Raw genomic sequence first — 13,255 nt, 5'->3', positions numbered from 1 at the left:
GCAGGAAACACATAAGGAAAAGACCTACAATAACAAACCCAAAACAATTAAGAAAATGGTAATAGGAACATACGTATCGATAATTACCTTAAATGTGAATGGATTAAATGCTCCAACCAAAAGATATAGACTGGCGGAATGGATACAAAAACAAGACCCATATATATGCTGTCTACAAGAGATCCACTTCAGACCTAGGGACACATACAGACTGAAAGTGAGGGGATGGAAAAAGATATTCCATGCAAATGGAAATCAAAAGAAAGATGGAGTAGCAATTCTCATATCAGACAAAATAGACTTTAAAACAAAGACTATTACAAGAGACAAAGAAGGACACTACATAATGATCAAGGGATCAATCCAAGAAGAAGATAGAACAATTGTAAATATTTATGCACCCAACATAGGAGCACCTCAATACATAAGGCAAATACTAACAGCCATAAAAGGGGAAACTGACAGTAACACAATCAAAGTAGGGGACTTTAACACCCCACTTTCACCAATGGACAGATCACCCAAAATGAAAATAAATAAGGAAACACAGCTTTAAATGATACATTAAACAACATGGACTTAATTGATATTTATAGGACATTCCATCCAAAAACAACAGAATACACTTTTTTCTCAAGTGCTCATGGAACATTCTCTAGGATAGATCATATCTTGGGTCACAAATCAAGCCTTGGTAAATTTAAGAAAATTGAAATCGTATCAAGTATCTTTTCTGACCACGCTATGAGACTAGATATCAATTACAGGAAAAAATCTGTAAACAATACAAACACATGGAGGCTAAACAATACACTACTTAATAACCAAGAGATCACTGAAGAAATCAAAGAAGAAATCAAAAAATACCTAGAAACAAACGAAAATGAAAACACGACAACCCAAAACCTATGGGATGCAGCAAAAGAACTTCTAAGAGGGAAGTTTACAGCAATACAATCCTACCTTAAGAAACAAGAAACACCTCAAATAAACAACCTAACCTTACAGCTAAAGCAATCAGAGAAAGAAGAACAAAAAAACCCCCAAAGTTAGCAGAAGAAAAGAAATCATAAAGATCAGATCAGAAATAAATAAAAAAGAAACGAAGGAAACGATAGCAAAGATCAATAAAACTAAAAGCTGGTTCTTTGAGAAGATAAACAAAATTGATAAACCATTAGCCACACTCATCAAGAAAAAAAGGGAGAAGACTCAAATCAATAGAATTAGAAATGAAAAAGGAGAAGTAACAACTGACACTGCAGAAATACAAAGGATCATGAGAGATTACTATAAGCAACTATATGCCAATAAAATGGACAACCTGGAAGAAATGGACAAATTCTTAGAAATGCACAACCTTCCCAGACTGAACCAGGAATAAATAGAAAATATGCACAGACCAATCACAAGCACTGAAACTGTAACTGTGATTAAAAATCTTCCAACAAACAAAAGCCCGACCAGATGGCTTCACAGGCGAATTTTATCAAACACTTAGAGAAGAGCTAACACCTATCCTTCTCAAACTCTTCCAAAATATAGCAGAGGGAGGAACACTCCCAAACTCATTCTGTGAGGCCACCATCACCCTGATACCAAAACCAGACAAAGATGTCACAAAAAAAGAAAACTACAGGCCAGTATCACTGATGAACATAGATGCAAAAATCCTCAACAAAATACTAGCAAACAGAATCCAACAGCACATTAAAAGGATCATACACCATGATCATGTGGGGTTTATCCCAGGAATGCAAGGATTCTTCAGTATACGCAAATCAATCAATGTGATACACCATATTAACAAATTGAAGGAGAAAAACCATATGATCATCTCAATCAATGCAGAGAAAGGTTTCGACAAAATTCAACGACTTATGATAAAAACCCTGCAGAAAGTAGGCATAGAGGGAACTTTCCTCAACATAACAAAAGCCATATATGAGAAACCCACAGCCAACATCGTCCTCAATGGTGAAAAACTGAAACCATTTCCACTAAGATCAGGAAAAGACAAGGTTGCCCACTCTCACCACTCTTATTCAACATAGTTTTGGAAGTTTTAGCCACAGCAATCAGAGAAGAAAAAGAAATAAAAGGAATCCAAATAGGAAAAGAAGAAGTAAAGCTGTCACTGTTTGCAGATGACATCATACATAGAGAATCCTAAAGATGCTACCAGAAAACTACTAGAGCTAATCAATGAATTTGGTAAAGTAGCAGGATACAAAATTAATGCACAGAAATCTCTTGCATTCCTATACACTAATGATGAAAAAATCTGAAAGTGAAATTAAGAAAACATCCCCATTTACCACTGAAACCAAAAGAATAAAATACCTAGGAATAAACCTACCTAAGGAGACAAAAGACTTGTATGCAGAAAATTATAAGACACTTCTGAAAGAAATTAAAGATGATACAAACAGATGGAGAGATATACCATGTTCTTGGATTGGAAGAATCAACATTGTGAAAATGACTCTACTACCCAAAGCAATCTACAGATTGAACGCAATCCCTATCAAACTACCACTGGCATTTTTCACAGAACTAGAACAAAAAATTTCACAATTTGTATGGAAACACAAAAGACCCCGAAGAGCCAAAGCAATCTTGAGAAAGAAAAACAGAGCTGCAGGAATCAGGCCCCTGGACTTCAGACTATACTACAAAGCTACAGTAATCAAGACAGTGTGGTACTGGCACAAAAACAGAAATATAGATCAATGGAACAGGATAGAAAGCCCAGAGATAAACCCATGCACATATGGTCACCTTATCTTTGATAAAGGAGGCAAGAATATACAATGGAGAAAAGACAGCCTCTTCAATAAGTGGTGCTGGGAAAACTGGACAGCTACATGTAAAACAGTGAAATTAGAACAGTCCCTAACACCATACACAAAAATAAACTCAAAATGGATTAAAGACCTAAATGTAAGGCCAGAAACTATCAAACTCTTAGAGGAAAACATAGGCAGAACACTCTATGACATAAATCACAGCAAGATCCTTTTTGACCCAGCTCCTACAGAAATGGAAATAAAAACAAAAATAAACAAATGGAACTTAATGGAACTTAAAAGCTTTTTCACAGCAAAGGAAACCATAAACAAGATGAAAAGACAACCCTCAGAATGAGAGAATATTTGCAAATGAAGCAACTGACAAAGGATTAATCTCCAAAATTTACAAGTAGCTCATGCAGCTCAATATCAAAACAACAAACACCCCAATCCAAAAATGGGCAGAAGACCTAAATAGACATTTCTCCAAAGAAGATATACAGATTGCCAACAAACACATGAAAGGATGCCCAACATCATTAATCATTAGAGAAATGCAAATCAAAACTACAATGCGATATCATCTCATACTAGTCAGAATGGCCATCATCAAAAAATCTACAAGCAATAAATGCTGTAGAGGGTGTGGAGAAAAGGGAACCCTCATACACTGTTGGTAGGAATGTAAATTGATACAGCCACTATGGAGAACAGTATGGAGGTTCCTTAAAAAACTAAAAATAGAACTACCATACGACCCAGCAATCCCACTACTGGGCATATACCCAGAGAAAACCATAATTCAAAAAGACACATGGGGCTTCCCTGGTGGCACAGTGGTTGAGAGTCCGCCTGCCGATGCAGGGGACACAGGTTTGTGCCCCAGTCCGGGAAGATCCCACATGCTGCGGAGCGGCTGGGCCTCTGAGCCATGGCCGCTGAGCCTGCGCGTCCGGAGCCTATGCTCCGCAACAGCAGAGGCCACAACAGTGAGAGGCCCGCGTACAGCAAAAAAAAGAGTCATGTACCACAATGTTCATTGCAGCTCTATTTATAATAGCCAGGACATGGAAGCAACCTAAGTGTCCATCGACAGATGAATGGATAAAGAAGCTGTGGCACATATATATAATGGAATATTACTCAGCCATAAAAAGAAACAAAATTTAGTTATTTGTAGTGAGGTGGATGGACCTAGAGTCTGTCATACAGAGTAAAGTAAGTCAGAAAGAGAAAAACAAATACCGTATGCTAACACATATATATGGAATCTAAAAAAAAAAAAAAAAGGTCATGAAGAACCTAGGGGCAAGGTGGGAATAAAGACGCAGACCTACTAGAGAATGGACTTGAGGACACGGTGAGGGGGAAGGGTAAGCTGGGACAACGTGAGAAAGTGGTAGTATATATATGGACATATATACACTACCAAATGTAAAATAGACAGCTACTGGGAAGCAGTCGCATAGCACAGGGAGATCAGCTCGGTGCTTTGTGACCAGCCAGAAGGATGGGATAGGGAGGGTGGGAGGAAGGGAGACGCAAGAGGGAAGAGATATGGGGACATATGTATATGTATAACTGATTCACTTTGTTATAAAGCAGAAACTAACACACTATTGTAAAGCAATTATACTCCAATAAAAATGTTAAAAAAAAATAATGGAAAGGTGTTGACAACATACTGAATCACTTACTGTACCTAAAAGTTAAAACATTAGAAAACTGTTTATGCAACTGTCTATGCAAACAAACAAACAGAAACCTGAAGGCCTAAAAGCCACTGATCTCAAACAGAAGAGCAACATGGATAAATAATCATATTTAGATTTCTAAATGATGATTTCTGTGGAAAAGCAATAGTATGTTATATTGCAAAATGTCAAATTATGTGCCCCTGCCTAAAAAGCTTTTCAGCAGTTGAAGACCTGGATCTAATATAAGAACATGAAGTCATGCGTGGCACAGGTGCACTCAGCTGTAATAAATCAGGTTTAGCACAAGCAAAAAGAAATATCGTTAAGCAGGTGTGTACTGGGAGGAAATGGTAGAAGCTGAAGTTTAAGGTGGACAAAGGGGAAGGAAGTTTGAAGAGTGAAAGTAGGAATACACTAGGAATAACCAAGAAAGCATGAGAGTAAGGAGTCTTAATTCTCTTATTTATACTTAGGCTTCTCATTGTGGATGGCCTCTTTCTCAATTATTAAATACAGTGTTAACTATATTCAACTCTTTTCTACCTGTTTCCGTGCTGAGAATTTGATTTTGAAGAAGCAGGCAACTCTTGGAAATCACTGAATGAGTCATCAAGGGATCCTGACTTGGAAGCATCTTGAAAATCCTGGAAGTCATCTTCTTCTGGTTTGACAACCTAGGTTTACAGAGGACGTTGAAATAGAAAACGTCTTATGATAAAAAGGTAAAGAACAAATCTTCAACTGTCAACCTCAAAGACTATTTTTTTTTTCAAAAACTACTTTTTAACTCTTCCCATTTAAGTACAAACACCTAATTTTAGAAGAACACCCTTTAGACAAAAACATCAACTCAAGTGCTTAAGGCAGGAATGCTGCCTAATATTTTAAAATGCTCTCTTGTACAAACGGTAAAAGACTGGTTTAAACAGTTAATTTATATAATTTTTAAATAGCTGAATCACATTTAATGGATTACTGAGAAACTGCCATCTTTATAAAACATTTTAATCATGTCTGTAAATTACAGAAGTGATACACGTTTGTTTTAACTCATCACATACATGTATAAGGAAACCGTGAACACGTACTCCTAATCCCATGCTTAGGAAGTGAGCACTGTTAACAGTTCATTTGTTTTATAGAAAAACGAGCTTATATTATATTGTTCTGCACTTAAAAAAAAATGTAATTACAGAACATGGACATATTTTCATGCAGTACATGTACATCTACCGGTATTCATTTTAATAATCTAATAGTTTACCACTATAGAGATAAACCAAAATTTATTTAACCTTTCTTCTTCTGATGGATATGCAGCTATTCCTAATTTTTTACTCTAACAAACAATGCTACAACAAATATCCTTATATATTTTTGCTAATTTGAGTTACTAAGTTCTGTGAGACTCCTAATCGAGTGACTGCTGGGTCAGAAGACATGAACATTTAAAATTTTGATAGCTATTGCCAAACGTGCCTTCCAAAAAGGCTGTACCAAAAAACCCTTTTCCCTACATTTTTACTGACACTGAATATATGTTTAAAACGTTTTTTGCTAATCTGAGAAGTGAAAAATAAACTGAAGCATCTTAATTTCAGGTTTAGCAGCTTCCTCAAAAGACATAGCCTAAGGATATAATTAGCTTTATTAAGCTTGATGTTTAAGACATATATGATAAAGAACTATAAACTTTTAGCCAAAATTCAAGTATCTTAAGGCTTAAGAAATTTTTTTTTAAATAATGAAAAATTAAATAATGTATTGTTTTAATACTGCTTAATTTTCACCTCCAGTGTCCATCATAATCCAGCACCTTTTCTGCATTCATGGAAAAAAAAAAGTTGCCTGGATTCATTTTCCAGGGATAACTCAGAATATGCACAGCCTCTCCATTTTGCATAGCCTCTCCATTTACCTGATTTGCAGGGTAAGTTGACATGAAGCCACTGGGAGTCTGGGCTGCAGCTCCCCCAACTGGTCCAACAAGATTAATGCCCATGACTGGCTGTCCGAGGGTGAGGGGCATGGAGCCTGCAGGGCCTGAAGGCATCCCAGTTGGCTGACTCACAGCAGTAGGCAAAGTCATAGGAAAGCCACTTAAAGTTGGAACAGGAGCCGCTGGAAACTGATTTAAAGCATCGGGACTCATGGCAGGAACACCCCTCTACATAGAACAGGAGAAAAATGGAAACACTTTAGGAAATTGCAAACCACATACAACCCAAATCTGGCAAAGAGAGACCTAACTGTAAAATCTGTAGCCCTGGTATGTTTCCACTCTGACTCTCCCAAAACTCAGGAATTTGACACAAGAAAATAAGTTATGAGGTTAATGTGAATCTAATATTTAGCAAAGAAATGGCCAACACATACCAATTCTGACATTTTCACTCTGACAAGTTTGGTTAATTCGCTACAATCAAATCATTTACAATGATTTTGTAATATGAGAAAAACTGCTGCCAGACCGAGTATACTTTATCTGTATCTAAGGAATTTTAGACAAGGACTTCAAAGGACAGAGAGTAATTTCATCTATTACTAACTAACTTTCAAGTTCAGAAGGGTTACAGTTAGGTCAGAGAATGTTAATATATTCAAGTCTTTAAACAAAGGAATATTTTGCTAGTATGCACATCATATAAAATGCACATTTTTGAAGAACTGTATCCTGAAAATAATCTAAATTTTAATGTCCAAGGAGTTCTGCAAGGTTGTAGAAAAAAAGGATTCATATTCTCTCAGTTTATATTGGAAAGTAATTTGACCTAACCTTAGAAACAATGTCTACCTGTGTTACTGCTATCATGGCGAGAACAGTATAAAGTTCTTCTTTAGTAAGTTTGCCAGGTGTGGTTCGATTAGCTAAGGCCCATATCTGTCCAAGAGTTTCCCTGGGAAGTCCGGATGACATCAGGATGGGATAAAGTTTAGCAGTATCTATTCCAGTCGGAGTCATTGTGGTTTCTAAAATTTTCTTATATGCATCTATTAAAGGAAAGACCAGATTACAAATGTAAACATATTACAAGTGATTCATCTTTTTTGTTGTCATTGCTGCTTATACAAGAATAAACTTAAGTCAAACTGCTTTAAGAGAACTGAAGCCACATCAAGGGTTTAAACTGCTGTAAAGATATTCAAGTGGAAATATCCAGCAGACAATTAGGGTCTGGAGCTTAGAAGAGAGGTTGGAGTTTGGCCCTACAGACAAAGATTTGGGGTTAAAGGTAAGAGAAAGTCTTATAATTCATTAGTAGATAGGAACAACAATAAGATGGAGGTGGTATAAGCAGATGTTTTGGACTTTAAAAAAGAAGTTGTAGAGTAATGATGGTGGGACTAATTTGAAAATAGCAGTGGGAAGCAAGAATTATACCAATATCACCTTTCTCTTGTCCCAGTGAATTAGAGGCTATTAGAGGAAACATCATTGGGTAAGGTGCTTTGGGAACACAGCCTTCAGAGAAAGACAGGGTTTCAGTTAGATGGCGGAAAGTGTCTGAAAAAAGGAAGGGACCGTTGGGGAGTTTTTCACTATAAAATGGCCTTTCCAAAGGACAAAGTAGGAAAGGCTGTTAGGGATGGGGTTGCCACATAAAATACAGGACGCCAATTATTGCATGGGGTATACTTATACTAAACAACTATTTGCTGTTTCTCTGAAATTCAGATTTAACTGGATGTTCTGTATACTTATTTGCTAAATCTGGCAAGCCTAGTTAGAGGAGTTTGGGGGATGAAAGTAGGGCTAAGGCAGACAGAGAAAAACGCTTAAAGCAAAAATTTTACATCTAGCATTTAGATATGGATTACAGGTTAGTAGGCTGACCATAAGAACACATATTTTGGCTAGGAAATTATGTGTACGTGTATGTTTGGAGGGAGAAGGGAGAAAGAAATACAAGCTGGCAGAAAAGGGACAGAATCCCAAAATATACCAAGATCTAGATTTTGTTTGTTTGGCTTGTAGACAGAGAGGAAGAAAAGATGCAATCTGTCTAACGGGCAGTTGGGAGGAAATCAATTATCTTTATGTACAACTGAAGTCCCCTGTGGTTTTGGGAAATGAACCTTTCAATTTGTGATTATGTGATTCTGAGGAAAAGCAGACATTAATAATTTCTTCCCCCAAAAAGTTGAGCTACAGGGATCTTGCATGAGTTTTATTTAAATTAAGTGCAGAACCAACCTAGATCAAGTCTATGACCAACAAAGAGAGCTAAAGATCAAAGTTACCTTTAGTTTTTAAGGGGTTTGCAAAGCAAATTGAACAAGTTGCAATATACTAACTGTGATTAACATAATGCCATTGTAATAGTCATTATTCTATGCACATCAAATATGGCTTAAATACACTATTCCCTTGTACCAATTGAATACTACATCACAAAATGTGTACTTCAGTGATTTTTTAGCTCAGCAGTTAATAACATACATAAAGAAAAAAGTAAATAACATCTTCCAATGTAGGAAAAGATGCCACTTGGTCTTTTACTTCATATAGTTTTATATTGACAAAGTCAAAGAATATTTTTTAAATATATAAACGAATCACCAAGAGTTCAGAAAATTTTACTAAATATATTAGTACTATTCTTGATGTTATTAATAATCTGTGAAATAAATATTTGATAGTGTCTTTTAAAGCATAATAAATCTAAGAAAAGCTTTTAGATATAAAAGTATATGATGGTCAATAAAACATTAAAGCAAAACACGTCTTCATTTATATAGTTATTTCATACATGAGACAGTCTTTTTTTTTAATATTTATTTATTTATTTATTTGGCTGTGCCATGTCTTAGTTGCTGCATGTGGGATCTTTTTTTTTTAGCTGCAACTTGTGAGATCTAGTTCCCTGACCAGGGATCGAACCCTGGCCCCCTACATTGAAAGCACGGAGTCTTAACCACTGGACCATGAGAGAAGTCCTTACGAGGCAGTCTTCAACACTAGATGTATTTAATTTTCTGTACTCTTTTAGAAAAAATAAGAAAAAGTTACAATTCCTTCTGCATATTCTGTAACCACAATAGTAAATATTTATAACTACATTTACAACATTTAAAGTAAAGTATCCAGATAGGAATCTTGGACAAAAAAGCTCTTTTTACCTGGAACCAAACTTTCATTGTATATCCAAGGAGGCATTCTGGGCTGAACAGGATCCTGTGAGGGAAATACTCCCACACCTAAGAAGTTAAAGAACATTATCTAATGTATATACTGGTCCATGTAGCAGATGGGGAAATCACACTGTGTCATGTTTTTTTTTACAAGAAGAGCACTGGAGACACTAAAAAAAAAAAAGTCACCAATACAACTAAAATTTGGTTTCTAAGCAACTCTTGTACATCTATGTCCTAAGGTGTAAACTAAAAATAAACAAACAAAAAAATACCCCTAAGATGTACAAAATCAATATTCTGGATCATATGAGGCTTGATGCCAGTCACATATATTACAATTTAAAGACAAAAACATGAGAGATGATGGTTTAAAGATTACATACGCAAAACAAAAGAAAAAATGCCCAAGCTTCACTTGCAGCTTTTAATAACACTTCTTTGCAAAGTCTGATTTTTTAAAATCCTGAATATGACACTGCTGCCTTAGATGTATATAGCATTTTTGTTTAAAATTTTTGTTTTTCACTTTGTCCTGTAAAATAGCCTCCAAAAGTTTGCCTCCTGGGCTGCCCACATTGTAATTCATCTCTGCAAGTTGAGTTTACAAAAATGTGAATCTAATTTAGGCAGCAGTGTGTACGATTAATTTCAGAGAAGCAAAACTATATTCTCATTGGTGACTTTTCCAGTTAAATTTTAACTTTTCAACCTTATAGAAGAACAGAAAGTTTGAGGGGGAAAAAGTTTTTTATAAAATAAAAGGAGAAGAAATTTTAAATCAGAAATGATTCCGATTAAAAAAACTGGTTATCGAAATTTTTTTAAAAGGAATAACAGCGTGTTTAAAGAATTCAGAGCAAAATTGTAGGGGTTAATTAGAGAAAGGAATGCATTAAATATATTTTAAGCAAAATTTTGATTAGCAAAATCAAGCAGCATTCATTTTAAGATTAATGCCTAAGGTGTTAGCATTTGAGCAACATTTGGTTAAATGAACTTTTCGCTGAATATTTCATGAGCTCACCACTCTCCTCAATGGACAGGTTTTGGTCTGAAGTCTTTTCTGCCTCTGCGGTAGTGGTACCACTTACACGTCCATCTACAGCACCCCCGTTATTGGCCGTTAAACTGGGATGGTTCTTACTGGAACCTGGGCCTAGGGCTTTGTGCCCAACTTCAGAAGTATTTAATTTAATTTGTTCCTGCCCCGGTGTACTTATATCACAAGATACTAGGAGCTTCTCCTCCAAGGAAGGGCCTAAACAAACAGCATGAAGGATTATTTGTATATAACTGCAAGCTTCTAATTTTTCAACCATCCATCTCCACCCCCCAAATTCTAAAGGGAAGGCCCTGCCACATATAATATAAATTTTGAAATAATTCAAGTCCACACATTTGTCTAGGGCTTGAGACACTTTAGCGATTTTAGAGAACTTAAACATCATTATCTACTTTGATTCTCAGGAATTCTGTGAGACAGTAGGTAGAATGGTATAGCGGAAGGTGTACTACCTTAGAAATTTGGTGACCTATACAAGATATAGACACTTCTACTAACTATCGCCTATTTCTTCATCTGTCAACCGAGAACGTGTAGATGAGTACATGTCTGCTAAGATTCCTCGCAGCACTATTCTGTGCCTCAAGACACAGTAACTGCCTCCCGCCCCCACAAGTGATAAAACTGAGGTATAGAAATGTTTAAAGATTTGTCCAGGGACAAACTGGTAGTAAATGGAGAACCTGGGCTTCTGACCCCAACGTGCTTTATCACTGAAAGCACTTTCTAAAGCAGCTTTCCCTGGCTCAGTACTCTTAAGAAAATGATGGTGGTGATTTCCCCAAACAAGAGGCATCTCCTGAAGAAATCAGTGTGTTCTTAAAGTTCTAAGGTGGTTTAAATAGGTCCTAATTTAGGAGCAGATGTTTCCAATCACTTTTCCAGAATGTGAAGCCCCCAGAATTAAAAAATCTATATTCTTAACTTTGGTGAATTTCAACAGTACTCATATATTCAGGCACATGTTTCTGTGCCAACATCACTGTATTATTCTACTTATATAAGTGAAATAAATTATCCTAGATTATTTAAAAAATACTTTCATTAATAGTCTAGTAGTTACCTGCTTTCTGCACATTGTATGAGGCTGAAGCAGTAGAGAAATAAGGAATTTGCCCAGGGACACCATGTAAGGCAACAGACACTGGACTCTGACCTGGAGGGATATACTGTGCTCCAGCCTTCTGAGCATGCAACTGGCCAAGTGGGGTGGTGGGGTGGAAAGACTGAAAAGGCTGGGAAGTGGAAGAAGACCCACATGTGGGAGCTTCACCAGGCCCCTGCATAAAGTCACTGAATTCTTCTTCATCAAGAAAGGCAGGTGATGGGGAGACAGTTTTAGCAGAATGAAATGATGTGGGATAATCTGCAAAATGGAAAACGGCAATGAAACACACAGAAATGAAAATCAACAGGGGAAAAGAAATTAAGATGTAGTATAACCCCAAAAGAATATAATGAAACATGAATAGCGGAGGTGAATAAGAAATAACATGTAACAACAAACAGAATCATACAATGAATGCAAAACACTTTGATGTCTATTTACAAACAATTTTTTAGTCTTTTTTTTTTTTTTTTTTTTGCTGTACGCGGGTCTCTCACTGCTGTGGCCTCTCCCTGCTGTGGCCTCTCCCGTTGTGGAACACAGGCTTCGGACGCGCAGGCTCAGCGGCCATGGCTCACGGGCTCAGCCGCTCCGCGGCATGTGGGATCTGCCCGGACCGGGGCACGAACCTGTGTCCCCTGCATCGGCGGGCGGACTCTCAACCACTGCGCCACCAGGGAAGCCCTAGTCTTTTTTTTTTTAAAATATCTTTATTGGAGTATAATTGCTTTACAATGGTGTGTTACGTTTCTGTTGTGTATAACAGTGAATCAGCTATATGCATACATATATCCCCATATCCCCTCCCTCTTGCGCCTCCCTATCCCACCCTCTAGGTGGTCACAAAGCACCGAGCTGATCTCCCCATGCTATGCGGCTGCTTCCCACTAGCTATCTATTTTACATTTGGTAGTGTATATATGTCAATGCTACTCTCTCACTTCGTCCCAGCTTACCCTTTCCCCTCCCCGTGTCCTCAAATCCATTCTCTACATCTGCGTCTTTATTCCTATCCTGCCCCTAGGTTCAGCAGAACCATTTTTTTTTAGATTCCATGTATATGTGCTAGCATACAGTATTTGCTTTTCTGACTTACTTCACTCTGTATGACAGACTCTAGGTCCATCCACCTCGCTACAAATAACTCAATTTCATTTTTAGTCTTTTTAAAAAAGAGGTTTTATAGCTATTTTGCATTTCATTCAAAAACAGAAAAATGTAAAGCTCAAAATTTCTTTCCTTCTTTTATTAAGTTAGCACTTATTTTTTTTCCTTGAGACCACTAATAATTTACATCAAAGTGGTGATTATTTTTGAAATCCAATTGATCTGTTTATCTGGATAATATTTTCTCAAACCAATATAAATAAGAGAACAAACCTAGATGTTGCTGAATACATTTTAGACAGATATATACTGATGATTAAACTTCATTATGCCAGTAAAAAACAATGCATGA

General features: G+C 36.7%; 1 protein-coding gene across 19 annotated transcripts in view; it reads right to left on the bottom strand.

Annotated features, from left to right (window-relative positions):
* The window catches only part of SYNRG (synergin gamma), a 93,041-nt gene that overhangs the window by 47,445 nt on the left and 32,341 nt on the right, over positions 1–13,255 (bottom strand). For 7 of the 19 annotated variants that reach the window (XM_033431548.2, XM_033431551.2, XM_033431552.2 and 4 more), the window contains exons 7-12: positions 11,752–12,054; positions 10,650–10,883; positions 9,611–9,688; positions 7,284–7,480; positions 6,408–6,656; positions 5,033–5,163 (exon numbers count right to left, since the gene is read on the bottom strand). In XM_033431548.2, the coding sequence (XP_033287439.1) occupies positions 5,033–5,163; positions 6,408–6,656; positions 7,284–7,480; positions 9,611–9,688; positions 10,650–10,883; positions 11,752–12,054 (1,192 nt within the window). The remainder of the gene's footprint in view (positions 1–5,032; positions 5,164–6,407; positions 6,657–7,283; positions 7,481–9,610; positions 9,689–10,649; positions 10,884–11,751; positions 12,055–13,255) is intronic. The other 12 variants (XM_033431566.2, XM_033431564.2, XM_033431565.2 and 9 more) reach the window with 6 other exon arrangements.

Source organism: Orcinus orca, chromosome 19 (assembly GCF_937001465.1).
Source record: "Orcinus orca chromosome 19, mOrcOrc1.1, whole genome shotgun sequence".
Taxonomy (NCBI): domain Eukaryota; kingdom Metazoa; phylum Chordata; class Mammalia; order Artiodactyla; family Delphinidae; genus Orcinus; species Orcinus orca.
This window is presented reverse-complemented; position numbering and strand designations above follow the sequence as displayed.